The sequence below is a fragment of the Histomonas meleagridis genome (assembly GCF_020186115.1).
Source record: "Histomonas meleagridis strain 2922-C6/04-10x chromosome Unknown contig_32, whole genome shotgun sequence".
Classification (NCBI taxonomy): Eukaryota; Parabasalia; order Tritrichomonadida; family Dientamoebidae; genus Histomonas; species Histomonas meleagridis.
In genome coordinates this window covers 375,018-398,679 of record NW_027150863.1, presented here as the reverse complement: position 1 = coordinate 398,679, position 23,662 = coordinate 375,018, and the positions used below count along the sequence as shown (strand labels likewise).

The following is a 23,662-nucleotide window of genomic DNA, read 5'->3' as shown; positions in this document are numbered from 1 at the left end:
CAAGATCTTCAAGGTTAACATTTTAGAAATATTTTTTGATGATAATTATACATACTATAGCATCATTTGTACCACTTACATAATTATGAGTTTGGTGTTATACCAACAGATATATGTAATAATGATGGTGTTAATGATTGTCCTTATGTTATGAAATCACTTGCAATAGTATTAAAATACATTCATTAACTGATTTATGTGTTTTTGATTCATGTTCTTTTAATGTTCCAATAAATAGCAAATGGAATATATCAAATAAAAACAATAATAAATTTTAAATAAATTAATTTTTATATAATCAAAACAACCAAAAAAGAATTCTCATTCATGTAGAAGATAAAAATTTGATTTATTTGAAAATATTTTTATAAATTAAAATAGTACACGTATATGGACTAACAAAAGATTATGTCAAAATAGATAATTTACTTCACAAACAAGAACTATTTGATCAGTATTAATAATATTTATATATATATATATATATATATATAAATTTTTCAAATTATTTTATACATTCATTTATTAAATTATTTAACACATATTTAAATCATGCTTATATGATTCCATAGGATAAAAGGCTCCAATTCATTATCAACAATAAACAAAGCAATGCTAAGTAGTTCACATCATAAGATATTTTAAAGCAATTGAAATTTTAATATTTATACCTATTTATGTGAAAATATATAAAAACAGCTAATGAAGAATATCTTTGATTGGAATTTACCTATTCATATATGAATTTTTTTTTTTAAATTTGAAACATTTTAATATTTTGTTTTTTTTCCTACAGATCTGAAAATTTTAATTCTTTATGAATGGTCTTAACATGTTTTTTAAATAAAATTCCACCAAATCATTTAATACCAAAAAGTAAAATGAAATATAGAATTGAAAATAACAATTTAAAAAACAACAATAATTGCAGCCAACTCTAAGAGTTGCTTAAGCATCTGTTTGTTTTGATTTTTGGTACGATTTCAACAACTCCAAGAACGATGCGACGTGTTGAATCGTTTCAGGAGTGATCTCAACCTCGAAGTATTGAAACGGCAACTCGAACACTCTTAGCACGAATCGAATGCACTTCATTATCCATCCTTGATCTCTTCTTCCGTTATGACCACCTTCCAAAGTCATCATTTCCTTATCTTTGCAAAGATAATTTTGAAATATATTTAATCCTTGCTCATAAGGAATGAAATTATCATCGATGCAATGACCTAACATTAAAGGAACATTCGATTGCTGCCCAGACTTTAATGGATTAACAAGATCACAATCAAAGCCTGCGCGCGATTGTACTTCTCTTTTAATCCACCAGATCCCAACGGTTTTGATGAAGCTGGGCAATTGGATTTGTGTCGCAATCGCAGAAAAAAGATCATTTAACGAGGAATATCCACTATCAGCGATAATGCCACGTATTTGTGGATGAAGAGGTGCTGCCATTATGGCTGAAGAGGCACCCATCGATCTTCCCCATAATACAAAATCTGTATATAAAAAAGATGTCTTTAAAAATTCGATGGAATCTAAAATGTCAGTATGCTCGCGATAACCTAAAGTAACATATTCCCCTCCTGAATGTCCACTACCACTGAAATCAAAACAAAAAACAGATACACCGCGTGGACAAAGATGTCGTACTAAAAACCGTCCTTCAAGTTGAGTGCCAATATTACCGTGAAGATATATTACACAACGATGACGATCTTCTTTTAAAAATGTGGATGATTTATAAACTGTACCAACTATTTTGACTTTGCTTCGATTTAAAAATGTTACTGGTATTGGAATAATTGCTGAAATACTACCAGGAAAACAAATTGGTGTAATATCAGATTCTAGATAATCTGTTCTTGGTGGACGAACAATTGCATTTATTGCATTGTTTGCATTTTCAAGAAGAGATTTTTCATTGATTTCTTTTTGTATCTGTTCTTTTTCCATTTCGTTTAGCTAAACAATCTCTACCGGTCGACCATTCAAATTTTCTGCCTTTTTGACTCTATCGGAAAAATAAACGATCAACAGTTCACCTGGTTAACCAAAACTGATGAAGCCGTTTAAAACTTTCCAGAAGATGAATCACTTCAATCACAAAAGATAAACTTTTAATACCAAAACAATTGATTTTCGTTTTATGTATGCGCTTTTTATGGTTATTTTATGTTTACTTTTTTCATATGACTAAATTATTTTTGTCATAATTTCTGGAAGTAAGAAAATTCAAAAGCTTCCAAATGCTGAACGCCTTTAGTAATTAATTAACGAAAATACCGTAGTACATTAAAAAAATAATTTTGTGCAAAAATCCCCGCGCAACGAAAGGCTGTCACTTTTTTATCGATTATTTTGTGTAATTCATTGAGTTTATCTACAATGAAAAATTTATTTCCCAATGATTTCTTAAACTTTGGAAAGAAGAATTAAAAAAAACAACAAAAGGTTTTAATCTTTACGAAAGTTTTTGCATTTTCTTTTCGTTTTCTTCATTGTAAACTCCAATTTTTTTTTGCGTTTTAAATATATTGCCAACCTTTTCTTACGAAGACGTTAAAATTATTAAAAGTATAGAAAAATTTCCTGAAATTCAATTAAAAGACGTTATCGTCAAACCGATGACCAAAATCTTATTGACAAGATGTCAATGATACAAGTATATTATCGCTATTATTCGGATGGAACTCAATACTTCTTTGACCCCGCAACAAATGTCACAACCTATCAATTCCCTAATAATGGTATTGTTCTTGATCCAACAACATTAACTCCTATTGAAGTTGACCCAGCCGAAAACCCGGAATATCATATGATGCTCCAAGCGTATAAGTCATTGTTGTTGGAGCAACAAAATAAATTAAATCTTGGAACATCCAATCCTGATCCTCCGCCTTCTGAAAACAGTAATACTCAACCAAAAATCGAAGCCCCTCCTGCAGGCGATTCTAATATTACCCCAGAACCTGAAAAAATCGATCAAGCCAATCCATCAAATGATGAAAAACCAAAAGAACCATCACCTATTGAGCCTCCTAAAGAAGAATCAGCACCAGTGCCCACAGAACCAACACCTTCAGAAACAAAAACAACTCCAATTGAAGAATCAAAAGATCCAAAACTTAACTCCAAAGAACAATCAAAGCAACCACAAGAAGCTCCCAATGCAAATGTTGAAAAAGATCATGGCACCGATGAAAGCAGTGTTGCAAGTGTCGAATCTACCAATCAACCATTGCGAGTTACTCGTAGCGCTGCTATCTTTGAAACAGTACAAAAGATGCCCAAGGAATCACCGCTTCCATTGCTTCGTACTGATTCTACACAGAAGTCATCAAATCTGAGTAGCCGAAAAAGTGCCATTTACACAACATCTCCACTTGAAACTGATACTGGCAGCCAATCACATAAGCGACGTGGCCGCCGTCGTGACCGTAGGCATAATTCAACAGCTCTTTTAGATGTTCCAGATGCTGTCAGTAAATTTGACGAGAAGAAATCTGCAAACCAACAACAAGAACAACGCAAAAATTCATTTGTGCCAGATAAAAATGCACCTTTCTTGCCCACTGATATTAGAGATGACATACAAAAATTCCAAGTTGAAGATTATGCCAAACAATTCTTTCGTGAACATCGTAAACGCCGTGTCTTTAGTCGTAAATTAGTCTCAGCTGAACAGATGACACAGTTTTCCAAGGAGCCATTGACTTCTTCATTGATAAAATTAAGTAATCCGGCCGACCAAAAGAACGCCGTCAAATGCTTCAAGTTAATACTAACATACATTGGCGTCACCAAAGGACCAGCTAACAGTGCCGAGCAACTTGTCCAAATTTTAAATAATAATCCAAGTTTATACGACGAAGTTTATTTCCAATTAATTAAACAAACTCGACAAAACCCAGAGCCTGAATGGGAGCTTAAAACTTGGAACTTGTTTTTGATCATTGCTACAATATTTCCATCATCTCGAAATGGAGAAATTTGGATTAAGTCACATTTAGCTCAAAGATCATCAGCACATCGTCGTGAGATATCGCATTTAGCCCAATTGTGTTATATTCGTTTTACGTCTCGATGTGCTATTGGCAAACCGAAAACTGATTTAGGACTTGGTTACGTCAGCAGGATCCCACAACAAATCAACAACGAGTACTGTGCATTTGATGCTTCTATCTATGAGCATTTATGGTTTCAGCGTAAGAAATATCCAAATTTCCCAATTCCGATAATTGTCTATCAAATGTCCGAAGCCATTTTACAAAAGAACCCCGGAGCTATGGAAGGAATCTTTCGGTTACCAGGAAATATTAAGCTAGTTCAACAAATGGCTTCAGATTATTCGAAAGGTACAATTGATTTCCAAAATGCGAAGTTGTTTGACGTGTTGTCATTGTTTAAGATGTGGTTTAGAGATATCCCTAACCCTATAGTGCCTGCTGAGACGTTGCCTTGCTTGAAAACCGCTTTTGAGACCAACGATTACATCAATTTCGTTGTAAAGAATTTGCCAACCGCACATCTCAAATTGTTCGGTTTTTTGGTCGGTTTCTTACAAAAACTGATCAAATTTGAAAACGTTACGAAGATGGGGTCAAAGAATATGGCCATCGTCTTCGCGCCAAACATCGTGCAGACGGCCGCGGACTTCACTGAGCCAGGGCAGATTAAACAGTACTCGGACATTTCAATCGCTTTCATGACATTCATGTTGGATAATTGGGACACAAAGGAATATTACCCGTTAACTGTTTGAAAGGTTATTAAATAAAGAAGGCTTTCGAACTGCGAATTAAATGTTTTTGTTTTGATGAATTGCATTGATGAAGATATTTAATAAAACTAGAATTCAGCTGATTTATGTTTTGCAGATACTTCATGAGCATAAATGTGTTGTGTGATAAAACGTTTGATTTTCATTTCAAATTTTTTGTCTAGACACAAAAAGAATCAAAAAGTTCGTGTAACTCAACTTTCGAGAAGAATCAAAAATCTTTTTATCATTCTATTTCATACTCCCAAATCCATTCATAACGAATGACGAAATTATTATTAAATCCACTAATGGTATTGATACAACTCTGCATTTCCCTAAAATATAATTCCAATCATATTGAAGAAACTTGTTCAATGACTTCTGCATTAACATTACGTCCAATGCAGTAACACAATCCAAAATTAATTTGCAAACATACATTACAAGTAACCAATAAAAATCGAAAAATGGTTTTTTTTACCAAATGTTTCAAAGGAATTCGTTGATTGTTTGGATGACTTCAGCAGCTGGGTGTGTAGCAACGAGAGCCTTCAAAACCATTAAGCGACCAAAATCGTCTGGGTTCATTTCACCGAACTTTTCAAGGAAGACGTCGAGGACTTGGTAGTATTCCTTAGTGTATGGTGCGTCGACATCCTTCATGATCTTGTCGTAGTTCTTTGGATCGATGTTCTTAACGAGTGCGTCAAGAACGAAGTTGAGCTTACGTGACAATGAGCCAAGCTTTTGCTTTAAGAGGGCACCACGTGTGCGGACGGCTGGGTCTGTGTGTTCCTTCATCATCTTGAGTGTCATCTTTGTGGCTTCACGTTGTGGAACAATGTCAACTTTGCCGATTGATCTGTGGAGAAGTTTGTTTGGCGTGCCGAAGAATGTATCAACTGTCATTGACTTCATTGATTCATCACCATAGAACATAACATGGGATCCTTTTGTAAGGGACTTAAGGTTGGTGTAAAGATCACCAATTGTTTCTGTTGGGTTGGTTTCCATTTCATTGATCCAATAGTTTGTGAATTCATTGGAAAGATATGTACCAATGGCTGAATCATAAACAGCAGCATAGGAGGATTCCTTTTCATTAGCAGCTGTGATTGTGCACATGTTTGGTGCTGTGAATTCTTGGGCAAGGGAACCAGCATAGCAGGCTTCGATACCGAATAAGCAGTACTTGTAAAGATGAAGGTTGTTCATTTGATTAAGGGCATCATTAAGTTGTGCTGTCTGGATGTTACCACCAGCTGGCATACCAAGGATACCTGGACCACCATGGTTATCATAGTAGATGAAAACATAATCTTGGGATGTTGACTTAACGGATGCTAAGGCAGAGTAGAAGTTATTAGCTGTAACTTTGCTCTTAGTGTAATCCATTTTCTCAGTTCCTGGATAGACGTTTTCATGAGCTGATGTGTGGAAGATTTGACCTTTGAATGGGTTTCTTGAGTATGTTGCGATATCATCATATTGCATCATTGTGATTTCATCATCTGTGAAACCACGGTTGATGAGTAATTGATAGATGGTGCAGATATCGGCTTGGTGGCGGTAGTTGCTCCAGCCGTTTGAGCCGGCAAGCAAAACTGCATAGCGCTTGCAGGATGCTAACGCAAGTAAGAAGGAAAACATTTGTGTGAATGATGTCATTCAAGATCCAACCGACATTCTCATTTTTCTGTGGGCCCTCAAAATTGAATTAAAATCCATTCATTAAATACAAAATAATCGGTAATGTCAGAACCATCGTCAAAAACAATGGAATTCAATTCACTCAACGTTGAGTTAAAAATTTTTATCACAGTTAAGAATAAAAAAAGCAGATCTTGCAAAATGTATTACATTGTAGGTAACCTTGCTTATTGAAAGGTTTATTTTAATGAGCAAAGAATTAAACTCTAATTTTCGAAATTTGATTTTTCTTTTTTCCGCATTTTACAAATGATTCTGTTATTTTTTATTCGCAAAAACTAGTAGCGCCAGGGTCAGTAATTAAAAGCAAGATCTGAATTTAAATTAAAATTTTAATAATCACACACTGCTTTTTAAATAGTTTCATAATAACACAAACGATTTAATGCAGCAACAATATTTTTTAGACTGAATTTTTATGTATTTTAGTGAACTACCTATAAGAGAAGAGAACAATTTTTTGTTCAGAACCTTTTCGATTCTATCGTGTTATCTATATATTAGTTGGCCAATTAAAAAAGTGGCGGAAAAATTGAATGGAAAATTACTGTTATTTAAAAAAAGGAAATGTCTGGAGCAGGAAGTGGTTATGACTTCAATTCATTCACATTTTCACCAGATGGTCGTCTGTTTCAAGTAGAGTACGCAACAAAAGCAGTTGATAAGGAAACACTTGCAATTGGTGTAAGATGTAATGATGGTGTTCTTTTCGCAGTAGAAAAAAATCTTTCATCTCCCTTATTGGCAGAGAGAGCTAACCAACGTGTTTTCTGGGTAGATACTAAGATTGCATGTGCAACAGTTGGATATCGACCAGATTGCTATGCAGCAGTTCTTCAAGCAAGGAAAGAAGCTGACTCTTACTTCAATAACTTCGGATGCCAAATTTCTGTTCCAGAACTTGTTTCACGTGTTGCATCAACATTTCATCAAGCTCATGCTTTTGCTTCAATTAGACCTTATGGATGCACTCTCTTATTTGGGTCATTAGAAGGACCTTATCTTTATGCACTTGAGCCAAATGGAAATTACTTTGGATATTATGCATGTTGCTTTGGAAAAGGAAGCAGCCTTGCAAGGGCAGAACTTCAACGAACTGAGTGGGGGAAAGTAACTGTTGCTGAAGCTGTTCCAATTGTTGCTGAAATTATCAAAGGATTACATGAATCCCAAAATAAGAAATGGGAAATCGAGATGTTTTGGGTTTGTGATGCATCTAATGGAAAACCAGAAAGAGTTCCAGATACCATTTTTGTCCCTGAACAATAAATAAAATGATTTTTTTTAATTGGACGAAATAACCGTTCTATCGTACATCTGAATTTTAAACGTTTTCATAACAGAAATTTATTTTTTTTCAATTTTGGAACTGATACAAAATTTGACAAAAAATGTATCTGTCAAATGCTGGGGCTGGATTCTGAGTTCACAAATAAAAATGATATTAATAGCTTCATAATATTCGACTCCAAACTTTCACAGTCTCAGCTAAGTGAGCCCTTGGTTTATTTTTCATACTTCGCTCATGCAGATAAGAATTCTTATACTTCAATGAATCTAGCAGGACTTTATTTAACTTTCATCAAATTTACAAAATATTTTACTCAAGAATTTCATTGTGATTACATTACGACAAATTTATATGAATCAAGTATTTTAGAATTAGGTAACAACGTTTGGATGGCAGTTCAACGAAATGCCTCACATCGCTCTTCAAACGTTAATATTCTGTCTTCATCTCTTCGTTTATGTCGAGATATTTATAATCTATTTTTCCCACCAATTCAACGAGATTCCAGTGGTTACCTTGACACCAATTCCCGTAGCAGTATTCAGGCCGCATTTTCTCTTATTATTCATTCTGTTAAATGGTGTGATTTAGATTTCTGTACATTATTTCATTCTTTCTATCAACTTCACATCGACAATCGCATCACTCGCAATTTTTATCCAATTATTCAAACAGTTGTCAATTCTCGTACTCCCATCAAATATATCATTCTTATGTATTCACGTTATGTCATTTTTTACACATTTCCGACAAACGTTGCTGAAACTCTTTCTTATTGCCTTAGGACCAAATTTCAATATCTTTATCCTCGAGTTCTAACGAAAGAAGATGAGAAATTATATTGGACAATTGGCGTGTATATGTCCACACTAAATAACATTTCTTCATATTCACCTCCAATATTTATTAATGGTGAACCTCATCCACTTGTTGCACTTCGATTTAAAAAGTTTCGATTCTTAATGTGTCTTGAACCAAACTGTGTTCCTTCATTCGAAATATTACGAACGATTCCACACCTCATTCGGCCATTAAAAAAATATGTTGAACGAATGAAAATTGAAACGAAAAATGGAAGAAAAGAATTTGGAACATATATTGTCATCAGAAATACAACTCCTGAAAAGTTTATTGATGTAAGCCACGAAAGGCTTGCTGATCAATTGATTCCAATTGTTGAGGAATTGATATGTCAAGGACAATTATTTGCAGATTATTTCTCAAACAAGGCTGAAGTTTGCTTTCCTGCAACAGCGGAGCTGAAGGTTTTGTTTAGAAAATGCTTGTCATCAGAAGTTGGAATTATTTGTAGATGTGAAAATAAGAATTGCTCCAAAGTGTTCGAAATAATGAAAGAAATGGAAGTAGTGGAGAATACAAAGAGAATTGAGGTGAAGCTGGAAGAGTAATTTTTTTATATTTTTATGTAAATTGTTTGTCTGGAATCAATTAATCGATTTTTAACGTTGGAAAATTTTTGTTGTAATAAGCTGATTGTATGGTTTATTTTGTGATCAAGCTATCACCCAACAGTTAGCTCACAATTTGATAAACCGTTGCTGTTGGAATTTGAATATATGATATTTTTTTGTTTTCAATTTGTCTTAATTATTTCAATATTTTATTTTAATGAATGGAAGAAAACCACCGAAAATAAACTATTTAAATTTCTATTAAAAAAACCTTTGCTCTGAAAAAGTTTATCATAAAATTCTCTAATTGAATATAACAAATGCGAATATCAAGGAAACCATTTAGAAGTCCTTCTAAAAACCATGTTAAATAAAAACTATATCAATAATATTATTAAACTTCTAAACTAATTTGGTCCTGAATGACATTTTTGAACATTCATTCGGAAAAATGTATTTTTTTGCTGATGTTAAAAAATTGCCACTTTTGTTAAATGAATAAAATATTCATTTAACTGCTAATTTTGAATGTCAGGAAAACTGTTTGGCTGTAAAATTTTTGCCGACGGTTTTAACAGCCATGGTTCCATTCAAAAATATGAAATTATTGCCCAAACAGTAATTTACAAGCGGTTTAAGTTCTGCAACAGCCTCAGAAAATGCCACTTTTCCCTCTTGTGATTGAAAGAAATAACCACTTGGTTTTTGACAGAAATCTAAGCGGTTATTAATCAAATCCAAGATTTGCTCCATGGCAAACGCAGCACAGAATGGTGAAATGACAATAAAAATTTTGCTCGTAGGGGATTCTTCAGTAGGTAAAACGTGTATACTTTTGCGTTACTCTGAAAATAAATTCCAGGAACAATTTTTATCGACTATTGGACTTGATTTCAAAGTTAAACGTATGGTAATTGACGAAAAGCCTATTAAACTTCAGGTTTGGGATACTGCTGGTCAAGAGCAATATCGTACAATTACAAAATCTTTTTTAAGAGGTGCAGACGGAATTCTTTTGGTTTTCGACCTTACAAATCAAAATTCATTTGATATGGTTAATGACTGGATGAATTCAATCAAGGAAAATGCATCTTCTACTGTTGACATTTTCCTTGTGGGTAATAAATCTGATCTTACAAGAGTTGTTTCTCAAGATAAGATAGATGAATTCCAGAAAACTAATGGTGTTCGATATTTTGAAACTTCAGCTTGTACAGGTAATAATATACAAGAAACTTTTCTTGAAATGGCTAAGGTCATTAAGAAACGTAAAGAAAGTGAACCTGAACAGCCATCAGCTAACACAATTGATATTTCCCAACCTAAAAAGAAAGGAAAGAAGAAAGGATTAAGTAAATGTTGAACTTTTTAAAATGAAAACATCTATATAACGCATAAATATTTGCACAAAGCTTGTTATTGATCGCATTTATGTTCATATTATTAACTTCCAAAAAATATTTATGTAAACAACACAAAATTACATGCGTTTAAAAATATATTATGAACGTTAATTCGAAATTTGCTTTCACTATTTTTTGCTTATCCTATGGTGAATTCCATTAGTATTATGAATCTAAAACAGAAAACATAATTGTGAGTCAACATACGAATACTTCATATCGGTAACTAAAAATTTATAACAGATTGAAATATTTTGCATTCCATTCATACAATACTCATATGAACGTGAAAATTTGAAAATGAATTTTAAAATTGGATGAAGGTAAAAATCAATCTCGTACGCAATTAGAGATTTTTTAAACAAAATGTATAAAAGAAGTTTACTTACTTCTTCTTCTTGTCCTTCTTCTTCTTATCTTTCTTATCCTTTTTTCCTTTCTTATCTTTCTTGTCCTTCTTCTTCTTATCTTTCTTCTTGTCTTTTTTGTCTTTCTTGTCCTTCTTCTTCTTATCTTTCTTCTTGTCTTTCTTATCCTTTGTAGCGTTTGTGGCTTGGAGGATAGCTTCAGCAAGAGATGATTGTGATAAGCTTCCTTTGATTTCAGCGACTTCTTCAAGAATCTTATCCTGCTTGTTTTCGACTGATTGAACCTTCAAGTATAAAAGTAGACTTGTTGTTGCGCAAATTGCACATGGACCATATGTTTTTACTAGTTCCATTTTAAAAATGAAGTGGAAATTTTCTAAAACAACTTTTTCAATAATTCATTGGAAAGTAAGTATCTGAAATTTGAATCGCCAAAATAAGGTTAAATTCTGAAAATTCTTCTTCATGAGTCATGGAACCTCTTTGTCAAAGAATATACTATTTATTATAATTATTAAAAATAAACATACACGTGTTTTTTGTTGGGAACCTTTCAAATATAATTATATTATGTTAAATAAACAGAATATTATTGAAATAGAGTAACAAAATAAAGTTTGTTTTATTATCAATTACTGAAGTTAATTCTAATGTTTTTTATTGATTCGTTAGATAATTAATAATTTTATAAAATAATTTAAGTAATTAAAGTCTCATTTGTTTAAAAAGATGTTCTTATAGAGCAACTGAAAGGACAAGGAAATAAAACAAAACAAAAAAAAAAACATGATGCAAACCATGTGTTATTATCTTCGTCATGCAGAGGTCAAGCAAAACCAACTGTTCATACCATAAATAATCGTTTCTAATTGAATTATCGGTTAGTTTTCTTAGAAATTTCTAGTAGTATTTGGGAAAAGTGACGTATGTCACAATATAAATTGAAATGTTTATATGCGTAAACCACATAAAAAGTTCCTTTGTCCTTGATGCAAAAGAAGAAATTAAATCATTGCCTACAAAAGTTTAAGACTGGATTACCTTCACCAAGCCAGAGAAAAAGAAAATCTTTTATTATCTCCTCAAAAGGGAGGCATTTTAAAATAGTTTCTTGATGATTTCAGTGCGAATCATATGATTCACAACTAATAAAAGTGTCATGATCGTTTTCCTTGCAAAAAGTGGTTTATCTTTGAAATTCGTCACTTTTGTTTTAAAGCATCTGAATGGGAAACGACATATCAGTCGTAAATTCGATTTCTTATTATAAAAAAATATTGGAAGAAAAAAACACTGAAAAAATTCCGTCGTTTAAACTTGATAAAATTAATTTTCTGGAAAATCATGATATTGAAGATTGTTCTTTATTTTTTATTTTTTCATTAGACACAGATCATGATGGTTTTATATCAAATAGCGACATTGAAACTTTTATTCAGAGCGTTCATAAGGCAGGGCTTGATCCTAATGATTGTGATTTTCGATACAAATGTGGCTCATACTTTTCAGAGCAAATTTGCGCATACCTTATAACAAATGGGAAAGAAAAATTTAAAGAGTGGTTTCGCAAGTGTATTGAAACATCTTTTCAAATTGTTAAAGAGGAAGAGATTATTTACATTGATGGTGATGCAGTTAAGAGAATCTATGATATCCTCGAGATACATCAGCTTCTTGGTTGTAACTTCCAATGGATTTTAGACATGTTTCAACGCCATGCAGAAGCAAATTTTCAAATGAATCTTAACAATCCAGAACTTGATGATTTTGTACCTGTTGACACAATCCTTTGCTTTGTTGAACAGATTATTGATGGTGCTATTGAATCATATTCGATGTTATCTCATCGTTAATTTAGGCACGATCATAATGGATTCAAATATGTTTAAATTGAATTCATTTTGATCACTCAGCGAAATTGTTAAATTTGTGTAAATAATTATAAAATAACATTTATTTAATCATACACAATATCTTTTAAAATATCACTAATGTCACGCGAGTTAAATCCTTCTATGTCTTGGGTATCATCAAATGTTGAACTGTATGTGAAATTTGAAAAAACATCATCTGATTTAGAAGGAGATTTCTTACCAGAAGGTTCTGAGTTGTTGGTATGCTGCGTTTTGTGCTTTATTGGCGATAATTCGTTTTCTGATATATCAAGTAATTCAATGTCGAGAAGACTACTATCGTTGTTAAAAACAAACTCTTCTTCTTCATTTATGTCTGGAAGCGGAAATGATGGATTTTCATTTGTTTGCTCTTCTTGATTTTTATTATTGATTTGACTTTCATATAAAAACTTTATTTCAATGTTGTTAATTGTTTTGTTGCTACTTGTTATTTCGGTAAAATATGGAATAAATTGAACCTTTTTGGATTGTAAATTATTTTCAATGCTTTTCAAAAGTGATATATTTTTGGCATTTGGGAAAAGTGGCTTAGATTTGAATATTGTCATATAAGGAAGAAATTCTTTTTCATTTTGATCATTGCTTTTTTCCTGATTATTTTCTAAATCATTGTTTTTAACATTTAAAGTTTCTTCTTTGCTATTTTTATTATCGTTGTCATTTTTAGTTTGAAGTGCTAATTTTTTATTTTCATGTTCTGTTCGCTTTTGCATTTTTTCGAGAATTGATATTTGAAATCTGAGTTTTTCTTGGATACGTATTTGAGCAATTTGAAATTTTCTAAATTCATTGTTATATTCCGTTTTGTTTTTTATAACATCTTCAAAATTTTCAATTTGATTATTAAGATTTGAAAAATTTTGATTTTCTTCTTTTCTATATATAATCTCAATCTGCTTAGGAACGAAATCGTCTTTTCCACAACTAAGAGATTTAATTTTTTCTTGGAGATTTTGCAGACGAATTCCGATTTGTTCCATCATAAAAAAATTAGTAAACGTACAAATAATCAAAAAGAAAAAATATGAGAAGTTTAGAATATCATAAAATTACTAATACTCACCTGAGGTACGTTTTCACTAGAAACTGGGTGCTGTAAAACGGTCGTAAAATATGATTGCCGATTTCCCCATATGCAATCACCATTAACTAATGTAGTTGTAGGACCAATTTGTAAGTATGAAAAAGTTGTAATCTGTAGCTCCCTTTCCTTTTGATTTATGCATTTTGCAATTTCATCAGCTCCTTGTTTTCTCGTATCTAAAGTTAATTTGGAATCTTTGTCAAACATGCTTTCTAACTCTGTCCTATTTCGTATGCTTGCGCACATTGCATCAAATATTTTTCTTAAGTTACTTTCATTTATGAAAGAACCACTCATATAATGTGAATCGAGCAAACTTTGTTAAATCTGAACTAATACTTTTTGTAAACTTTTCAATATCATGAGAAGTGTCGCACATTTTAGATAAGAAAATATGAAATCATCTTCAAGTTCAGAATTGTATTTATATATACAAATATTCATTTGTTTATTGATTTCTTTAATATAGATAAATAATATGGAATCGTATTTTATTGTATATAATTTGTATATGAATTAAAATGAGGGAATATGTTTCACGCATTAAATTAAGCTTTTTTTAATAAAAATATATTCCTAGGCATATATATTTATTTTACAATTGATTGTTATTTTGCTTTTAGCTTAAATTTTACTCAAAAATTCATAAAATTTATATTTATAAAAAATATTATCATACATATATATGCAAAAATGCATAAAATCGTATTTAAGAAAATCTCTTCGTTATAGAAAATATTTTATTATGTTTCCTTAATTCTAATTCTCATAAATGTCATTAATAGCATCATAACAAAGCCAATCTACTTCAACTTTATTTTATAGATAGATAAAATAAACAATATAATTTTCAATAAATGAAATCTTTTGTACATTTATAAATGAACAAATAATTAACATAAAGAAGAACCAATTTCACCCAACGCATTATTTCCATTATAAACGATTTCATTATCGAAAGGATATAATTTATTTATATTAAAACAAAAATATATCAAATATTATTTAGTAAGTCGGTATATCTTGAACATTAGCATGTACGAACTCTTCTCTTGGCGGGTTATTATTCAAGTACTCGAATATCAATGGCGTAATTTTTTCGTGGTTATGTTTTCTTAACAATATTTCCAAATGATCTCTTTGTTCGAATAGTAATTCTGTTCCATATTTGTTCACGAAATCGAGTAAAGCCTGATGCCACGACACTGGTAACTTTGGCTCTTTAGGCAACGCCTCGAATCTTAAGAAATAATTTAAAATAGCATCAATTGCTTGGATAGCTAACGCTTGTCCTTTAGCAATCATGTTAGCCAAAAATATTGTGCGAACAGGTGTTATATCACCTTCACAGATCTTAATGATAAATGCATTAGCATGATCTCGAGGTAATTTAACACGCTGAACAATTAACGAAACAACGCGTGCTTCTTTTTGGGGACAATTAGACTCAGATAATGGAAGAAGAATTCCACGAATGAAACATTTGGGTCGACGTGCTGCACCTAAAAGTGCTTTCCATAATTGTTGTGGTAATTTTTTGGATTTTTCTAATACATCCTCTATGTATTCTAGAAGAATTTCATGATAAAAAATTTCACACCGGCGATCAGATGCAGATTGGGCAAATAAAACAGTGACTGCATTGATGGCATTGATGGACCAACGCATGGGTTGTGATAAATAGAGAAGATCTAACCAATCTGGGATATTTTGTGATGCAAGAGTATTGACAGCTTTCGGTAATTTACCACTTTTATAGATCCTAAGTAATGAGCCGAGCTGAACATATAATTGGCGAACTTTTTTGTTGGTTTGTTGAGCCGTTTTAACTAGCCTTTCATCCATTAATTTGGAAGCATCTTCACTTTGTGCTTTGAATAAATTAAACATATCAGCACTTTCCTTATCATTGGTTTCGAAATTAAGAACAATTTCTTCGCCTTCATCAATATCATCTTCTGCTAATGGTAAAGTAATTGTTGTATCTCCAACTTCCTTTTCTTCTTCAAGCTGTTCAACAGCTGCATTTAATATTTTTTTGGTCATATCGGCACCTAAACGTGGATCTTCGATTACCTTCTTTTTTTGACGAACTGTCTTTTGAACAGCTAAATTTGACCTTGACTCCATTTCTTCATCAGCAAGTGATTGTTCGTGTGCAGGTGCATTAACTTTCTTGATTCTTTTTAAGCTCATTCCCGGAGAATTTACTTGACCACAAATCTAACGGTCATCATTAAGGCGCCCCGTGTATACACCATGAAATCCCACATGATGATTGTCAAATAATATGTTGCATCATATTATAATCTGTTTCATCAATAAACAAAAGTCGTAAGCTTCTTTCATTCTTATTTCTTTATAAAACTTTAACGAATTTATATTAATTTTTAATTGACAGATCCCAAGTTATTTGATTCAATAATATTGTTATAAGTTTGACGAGTTATTTACTTAAGAGGTCGTAAAAGAATTTTAATTGAGATTACGCAAATCATTAAAATGATAATTTTTATTTGAAATGTTTTATTGGAAGTTCTTTTTGTGTTACCAAAAAATTGTTAATGCTTCGAAACTTTTATTGAGATTTTTTTGGCTGTTTATCGAAAAAGAATAGTTTTATCATTTTGGAGAATAAATTTAGCAGCTACATTTTCCATTATCTTCTTGAGTTTCTTCGGCCTCAAGTACCATAAGACCCTTTCTTCCTTTGGTAGGCCTGTTTGTATTAGCCTTTGTTGTGCTAACCAATGTTTCAGTCAAATATCTGAAAAGCATATCAATACCTTCACCAGTTTTGGCTGAAACTTCGAAGTGATTACATCCTATTGACCGTGCATATTCAATGCCTTTTTGGGATGGAATAACTCGATCATTTACCATATCAATTTTATTAGCAACAACAACAATTTTAACTTCATCACCTCGAATTTGTCTGAGTTCTTTATGCCATTGAACCATTCTTTCGAATGACCTTTGGTCAACTACAGAATATACCAAAAGTGCAGCTTGAGCTTCTTTATAGTAAATTGGTGCGATTGCATGAAATTCTTCTTGTCCGGCTGTATCCCAAAGATGAAGTTCGATCATTCCTTTTGATGTTTCAACTTTCTTTGAATATAATCCTGCTTGAACTGTAGATTTTCGTTGTGGGTCGAATTCACCTCGGCTCCACTTTAACCCTATCGAAGTTTTACCAACACGACCTTCACCAAGGAAAACAGCTTTGTAGGAGTTCATTGTTTTAAATGGGTAAATTTATCCCTTTATAGATTTGACATTTTGAGAAGAAAAAAATAAAAATTGACTAACTTTGTATGGAATCTTTTAAAATTATTCAGACAAAGGCCACCTCAGAGATATTTTTAATACCCGAAATACAATTACATACCACAAGAAATAAGCATTCTCTTTTCAAAGATATTGAACCACCAACTTTACATCCAATTGAAGTAAATGGATTTCAACTATACTTATTGGTAAATATGTTGGATTCATATACAGCACCTTTTAACGTAGTTGCTGTCCCAGCTCCTGACAAAAATACAATTTTGTATCCAATTGTTTTTTCCAAAACAATTCCTGATTTTCAATCTTTTGGACTGAGAACTGAACAAACTCCCCATGGAAACATAATATATATGACACAAGATGAATTTTCAAAGGCAGAAATGGGAAATAAATGCATTCCTATACAATCAACAATATGGAAAAATGATATTATACGTTTCAAAACATTAGGGGCTTTATATCACTTGGGTATTATTACAGCTTTTTCAAAGGACATGTTTAAAATTAACTTTGATTTAAGTGAATATGAGGCCGATCTAAAATTACAATATAAAACCAATGGAAATTTGCAAGAATGCCTTGCTGAAATCTTCCAAAATAGTTTGTTTATACTAGAAATCTTCGGGTTTGCTGAAACAGACAACATTACAGAAAAAGAAAATTTTGATGAAATCAAAGAACTCTCAAAAAAAGATAAGATGTTTTACTCATTTGGAGAACTTAGTTATGCCATAAAGAATTACAACGTAAAATGCAACCTAATAACAACACTTAACAAATCAGATACCAAACATACAAATTTAATTGGTCGAAATTACCAACTTTTAATGAGATCTTATAAACTACTCGAGAAGCTTCTTACAATAAATGGGTTTCATATTAAACCAAATGATTTTTCCTCTATTAACATTCCAATCAAAAAATTTCAGAAGCAACATAATATCCCTAAAACAGGAATCTGTGATTCTCAAACATTAAAATTCCTTTGGATCGAGTCATTATTAAGTTCATGTGACAGTGAAGGCTTACTTAAAGAAGCAGGATTCGAAATTCCGCATCAAAACAACGATTACGGTTTAATTGAAAAAGTTGATGAAGATCCAGGAAGAGAACGTTTAAGGCAAAAATTGAATGAAATGCTTCAAGAAATGCCTGATCTCAAAGTTGCTGAAGTGTGGTTACAAAATGCGGTTGAAAAGGATTCAGGGCGATTGCAAGAAAAATGCATGTTATTAAAAGATAGAGTTAAATGTATTCGAATCAAAACTGAAAGTGCAAAGCAAATCATAAAAACCGCAAACATCGTGAACTCCAGATGTGATAAATTGCTTGAAGAGTCATCACATGCATTAGATGAGATCATGCAATCACATTCTGAGATAATTAGAAAATTCGATGTAAGTGCAAAATCGATTACATTCGAAAGAAATATGAACCACTTCTTGCGTTTGTGCGGCGCTTTTCTTCTTATATGCTATCTGCTCAAAACTTTTGTGCCATTTTTTAATAAATAAAATTGTTCATATATTTGTTTATCTATAACTATTCTATGCACTTTTAAAAGAGTAAAAAATAAATATTTATCTATTTTAATCCTTAATTTTTTCACAAGAAACTTAACAATTTTTATGTGATCTTTTGATGATTCATTTATAAGTACCGTTTTTGAAATATGAAATTATAAAAAAAATTAATTTTTTAATTAGAAGAAATTATTGTACTTATATAAATAGATATAGAAATGCCATAATTAATTTCTGTATTTTTTTCATTTCCATTACGCATAAAATTTGAATAAATATCTCTTTTTCATTTCTCACAGTTGCATAGCCATGTAATTTGACTTTCATTGAATAGGTTAAGTCTTAGCTCTATCCTTAGTATGTCAAATAAAAGCTTTTGTTTCTGGAACTTCGTTGCAACGATAGCTATATTAACCGAGTGATTTTCAATTAATAACTGCTACGATATCGAACTCAACTTTTTTTTTTGATAAGGTGCAACAATTTCCAAGCTAAGAACGGAATTATTGATAGCAAAAACAACAATCAACACAAAAAACATAGAAGTGTTACTTATTAAAAAAAGAAAAAAAAAAAAAAAGATAATACTATTTACCACAACCACATCCATTTTTTCTGGCATCTTCTGACTGTGGCTTGAGCTGTTGATAATTCGCTTGTAAGTTAATTTCATTCTTTTTGACTTTTTGCAAAATTGCTTCAGTAAGGCGTCGAAATGCAATTTCAATATTTAAGTCATCTTTAGCTGATGTCTCAAGAAAGTCAAGCTTGTTGGCTTCTTTAACCTGATCTATTTGGATTTGTGCTATTTTTTTCTCTTCTGTGAGATCAAATTTATTACCAATTAGTAAAACCTGTGCATTTGGATTACAAAGGCTTCTGATGTCCTCTAACCATGCTGAGATGTTTTCGAATGACTTTTCATCGTTAAAAGCAAAAACCAATAAAACGCCCACTGCATTTCTGTAATAAGCCTTTCCTAGTGCTTTATATTCTTCTTGTCCAGCCGTGTCCCAGATTTGAAGTTTTATTTGTTGATCTTCTACATTAAGGGTGTAAGATAAATATTCGACACCAACAGTTGATTCAGTTGTATCAATAAATTCATGATGACATAACCTATTGGCTATTGACGTTTTCCCGACACCACCATCGCCAACAATAAGGAATTTAAAAGTATATGGAGGAGAGTTTCCTTCGGACATCTACGATATTGTATTATTTACAAGTCATTTGCCTTTAAAATTGAATTAAATTTAACTGATTTAACGTATTGAAAACACACCTTTAACCGTTTTGGATGGGCCTTGTTTTTGATCGGCAAATGGCCATTGAATGCAATTTTGAAATGATTTTTTCTTAATACTCACTGAAAAATTGAATATGCTGTTTTGAGGGAGAACCTTTTTATCCATGGTAAAAAAGACAGAAACAATAAAAACATTTATTAATCGACATACAGTTTTGTACATGACATTATAATTGGTGTTTTTCGTTTTAGGCGTAAAATAAGTGTCACTTTTAAACCGTTCTCTGTCGTTTTTGAGATGGTGTCCAATTTGCGGCGAAGTCTAATAAAATGGCAATTGTAGAAACATCTGTACGCAAGCATTTTGTTAACGCGTACCTTCTCTACATTTAAAAGTTTTTGTCAAATCTTGGAAGCATTGAATAAGAGAACGTTTACCCAAAATCAAAAACCAAATTATAGTATAAAAAACTGTTATTATGCATTGATTCTAATATAATTCGAATCAAAATTTATTAAGGTTTTTTTTAATTACGGGCTAACATACATATATCTGTTTTTTATTTGGTTTGAATGTAATTATGCAATTATAATTTTATAACAAAACTTTCTTCTTTGAAATCTTTTGCAAATGGATCTTCATCAATTTGAGTGTTTGGTATTGGAACATTAATTTCATTGTTTCCATACTCTAATTCATTTTGAATTTCTTCACTTTCTGTTTTTTTAGGTGTACCAAATTTAATCAAAATTATAATTATCGCCAATAAAATAACAACAACAGCAACTACAATACCAACAATCATTGATACATTAACTTTCTTTTGGTTATTTGCTTCAGAATCTTGAGAGTTAATATTAATAAAATCGTTATAAAAACAAAAATAAGTAGAATAATAGATAATTGTATATTCATAATAAATAAATTCAGAATTAATAAGTGTAAAACTATCATCAATAATATAATATGTAAATGATTGTGAAATGAATGAATTGATTAATGAATAAGATTTAATTATTGTTAATGAAAATGTTGGAGTCAGCGATAAATTTTTTTCAACGTTTGAATTCGTTTCGATGTTTGAGCTTGTTTTCGTGTTGATATAAGTTTTGATATTTGTTTCTGTGAATTCTTCTTCTATTTCTGTAGGTGGAAATAATATTGAAATTGTAAAAGAGAATGAAAGAGTTAATGAATTTGTTAAAGTTAACACTTCTGATGTGAGAATAATTTTCGATTCTATAATTGTTTGTGTTAATAATATCGTTTGTGATTCTGTGAATGATAATGTTAGTGAGTTTGAATTTGTTTCTGTTAGTTCATATGTTAATGTTTGTATGTTTGTTTCAACATATGTTATTGATTCAATAGGTGAAGATGTTTGAGTACTTGTTTGAGTTGTAACTGTTACAGATGAAATAGTCATTGTTTGTGATGAAACATCTGAAGAAGTTAATATATCTGTTTCTATTGATAGCATTGAAACAACAAATTGGGAAGTATTTATATATCCACTTCCAATAACATATGTATATGTAAGTGTTAAAGTTTCTGTTTGACTCTCTGTTTTTGTCTGAATAGTTGTAACAATATGTGTTGTGGTGGGTATAGATGTCTCTTGAATTGTATTTGTTATCGTTTGCGTTTCAATGTTGACAATATTACTAGTAATTGATGGTGAAAAAATTGTTGATATATAATATGTTGCTGTGTATAATTCACTTAATGTGTTTATATTTATTAGAGTTGGTGATATTGTATATTTATCTAAGAAATAATGTTTCGAAATGCGTTGCAGATATTGTGTCGATTAATGTAAATAAGGGAGATAAAGTTTGCGTTTTTTGGTTTGTAATTGTTAGTGAAGAAACATTGATAGGTAAAGGTTTGGATGTTTGTTTTTCATTTAAATATTTATTCGATTTAAATCGAATTAGGGTTGGTGATAATGTATATTTATCTGTTGACGCACTCATTAAAGCAGATATTTTCCTATTATTTTTAAAAAAAAAATGATAGATAAATATATTAAATAGAAAAAAGTATAGAAGCATTAAGTTGGATTAACGGAAACATACAATTATTCTGTTTAATTGAAAAAAGTTTACGATAAAATCTTGTTCAGGAACGACCTGCCGCGGCAGACGATCGAAACACATGCATCAATTACAAAATGTCAAATGTAATTCAAAAAGTATGGGATTGAATGGTTAATTAACATAACAGATTTTACACGTATTTGGATAATTGAGTGGTTTATTATGTCACCATTTTATGAATTGCTAAAAATTGATTATAATATAATATCAAAAAATAATATATTAACTTTTTTCTGCTATGTAAGAGGAAAACATGTTCAAAAATCATTGGGATGGTTGAGGTTATGATCTAAAATGTACATATACAGCCATAGTGATTTAAATTTATTTTATTGATTTATTTCTTGAGGCAATATTTAAATAATTAGCGTTTTCAGTATTATTATTATCGAAAATGGTTTTCAGTTAGCAAAAATTTTGTACGGTTATAAATTTTTATTTAACAACGAAAATAAAATTATTTTCAAATTAAATGGAGAAACTTCTTCAACTAAATTACGAAAAAACAAACAAATCACCTCCAATCACAGACTTTATTACTAATGAGAATGTTGATCAAAACCTTTTCTTTTACAAAGCTGCAAATTTTTTAAATAGAGGACCATGTTTAAATTGTATTTATACATTCGTATCAATACGTGAAATAATTTCTTTATCTCCTTTAAATATAAACAAAAATCAAATAATTTCATATTCTCCAATTTCTTCATATAAATGGCTTTATTTGTTATATTCTATTTCCTCTAGAAAAATATCAGATGATTTAGAAGAATTTAAAAATATATACATTTTTAAATGTCTTTTTGATTTCATTATAAATATTGATTATGATATTCCAAATGTGATACATTTTGTTATTGGAATTCTTTGCTTAGTTAGTAGACTTATTGATTCTGGAATTGAGATTCCTTTATCAATTGAAATGAATGATCTTTTTATCAAATTGAATGTTTTGCTTGATAAAAAAGATTTTATAAATAATATTAAATTTTCTATTTCGGATTTTTCTGTTGTTGATATGATATCATTCCTTGTTCCACTTCCATTAGATTATCTTCCTTCTGCAAACTTATTTCAAGATATTACTTTATTATTACATATGTCGATACTTCGTTTCCTTTTACGTGTATTGGTTAACTTCAATCAGGAAAGCATTGAACCTCTTAAAGAAAAAGTTCAAAAATTATGTAACTCCAAAACTAATTATCTTTCATCTTTATCTCATCGAGTATTAGTTAAATTGTTTTATGGAGATGAAAGTAAAGCTAATCGATATAATGATACTAAACAATATCACATTTATTCTAAACATATTATTCGAAAATCACAAAAAACAAAATTTTTCAAAAAGCATTTAGAATATAATAGTTTAATTCGATTATCTAAAACACTTCATTATATATTAGATCTTGCTGAATCTCGATCTAATAATTGGAAATCTTTTTTAAATGATAATATTGAAACAACGAAAAGTTTAACATATTTATTAATGAGCGATTATGATAAAAATTGCGTTATTATAAGTGCAACTTTATTAAATATTGGAAAAA

At 30.8% G+C, this 23,662-nt stretch overlaps 11 protein-coding genes across 11 annotated transcripts; 5 read left to right on the top strand and 6 right to left on the bottom strand.

Annotated features, from left to right (window-relative positions):
* Positions 1-948: 948 nt before the first annotated feature.
* On the bottom strand, positions 949-1,956 carry GO595_005149 (Clan SC, family S9, unassigned serine peptidase; the record flags this gene model as incomplete). Its single annotated transcript, XM_067918360.1, has 1 exon — positions 949-1,956. The coding sequence occupies one exon, from the start codon at positions 1,954-1,956 to the stop codon at positions 949-951; it is 1,008 nt and encodes a 335-aa protein (XP_067774699.1).
* Positions 1,957-2,650: 694 nt separating this feature from the next.
* Positions 2,651-4,765, top strand: GO595_005148 (RhoGAP domain containing protein; the record flags this gene model as incomplete). Its single annotated transcript, XM_067918359.1, has 1 exon — positions 2,651-4,765. One exon carries the CDS (start codon positions 2,651-2,653, stop codon positions 4,763-4,765), a length of 2,115 nt encoding a protein of 704 aa, XP_067774698.1.
* Positions 4,766-5,254: 489 nt separating this feature from the next.
* On the bottom strand, positions 5,255-6,433 carry GO595_005147 (Clan CD, family C13, asparaginyl endopeptidase-like cysteine peptidase; the record flags this gene model as incomplete). The annotated part of the gene is made up of 1 exon (XM_067918358.1): positions 5,255-6,433. One exon carries the CDS (start codon positions 6,431-6,433, stop codon positions 5,255-5,257), a length of 1,179 nt encoding a protein of 392 aa, XP_067774697.1.
* Positions 6,434-7,042: 609 nt separating this feature from the next.
* GO595_005146 (proteasome subunit alpha type-3) lies at positions 7,043-7,744 on the top strand (the record flags this gene model as incomplete). Its single annotated transcript, XM_067918357.1, has 1 exon — positions 7,043-7,744. The coding sequence occupies one exon, from the start codon at positions 7,043-7,045 to the stop codon at positions 7,742-7,744; it is 702 nt and encodes a 233-aa protein (XP_067774696.1).
* A 411-nt stretch (positions 7,745-8,155) lies between these two features.
* On the top strand, positions 8,156-9,175 carry GO595_005145 (uncharacterized protein; the record flags this gene model as incomplete). The annotated part of the gene is made up of 1 exon (XM_067918356.1): positions 8,156-9,175. The coding sequence occupies one exon, from the start codon at positions 8,156-8,158 to the stop codon at positions 9,173-9,175; it is 1,020 nt and encodes a 339-aa protein (XP_067774695.1).
* A 910-nt stretch (positions 9,176-10,085) lies between these two features.
* On the top strand, positions 10,086-10,541 carry GO595_005144 (ras-like gtp-binding protein ypt1; the record flags this gene model as incomplete). Its single annotated transcript, XM_067918354.1, has 1 exon — positions 10,086-10,541. The coding sequence occupies one exon, from the start codon at positions 10,086-10,088 to the stop codon at positions 10,539-10,541; it is 456 nt and encodes a 151-aa protein (XP_067774694.1).
* Positions 10,542-10,966: 425 nt separating this feature from the next.
* On the bottom strand, positions 10,967-11,302 carry GO595_005143 (uncharacterized protein; the record flags this gene model as incomplete). The annotated part of the gene is made up of 1 exon (XM_067918353.1): positions 10,967-11,302. One exon carries the CDS (start codon positions 11,300-11,302, stop codon positions 10,967-10,969), a length of 336 nt encoding a protein of 111 aa, XP_067774693.1.
* Positions 11,303-12,175: 873 nt separating this feature from the next.
* Positions 12,176-12,802, top strand: GO595_005142 (uncharacterized protein; the record flags this gene model as incomplete). The annotated part of the gene is made up of 1 exon (XM_067918352.1): positions 12,176-12,802. One exon carries the CDS (start codon positions 12,176-12,178, stop codon positions 12,800-12,802), a length of 627 nt encoding a protein of 208 aa, XP_067774692.1.
* A 2,152-nt stretch (positions 12,803-14,954) lies between these two features.
* Positions 14,955-16,145, bottom strand: GO595_005141 (Bystin; the record flags this gene model as incomplete). The annotated part of the gene is made up of 1 exon (XM_067918351.1): positions 14,955-16,145. The coding sequence occupies one exon, from the start codon at positions 16,143-16,145 to the stop codon at positions 14,955-14,957; it is 1,191 nt and encodes a 396-aa protein (XP_067774691.1).
* Positions 16,146-16,589: 444 nt separating this feature from the next.
* GO595_005140 (Ras-related protein Rab-21) lies at positions 16,590-17,189 on the bottom strand (the record flags this gene model as incomplete). Its single annotated transcript, XM_067918350.1, has 1 exon — positions 16,590-17,189. One exon carries the CDS (start codon positions 17,187-17,189, stop codon positions 16,590-16,592), a length of 600 nt encoding a protein of 199 aa, XP_067774690.1.
* Positions 17,190-19,350: 2,161 nt separating this feature from the next.
* GO595_005139 (Ras family protein) lies at positions 19,351-19,968 on the bottom strand (the record flags this gene model as incomplete). The annotated part of the gene is made up of 1 exon (XM_067918349.1): positions 19,351-19,968. The coding sequence occupies one exon, from the start codon at positions 19,966-19,968 to the stop codon at positions 19,351-19,353; it is 618 nt and encodes a 205-aa protein (XP_067774689.1).
* Between the last annotated feature and the right edge of the window lie 3,694 nt (positions 19,969-23,662).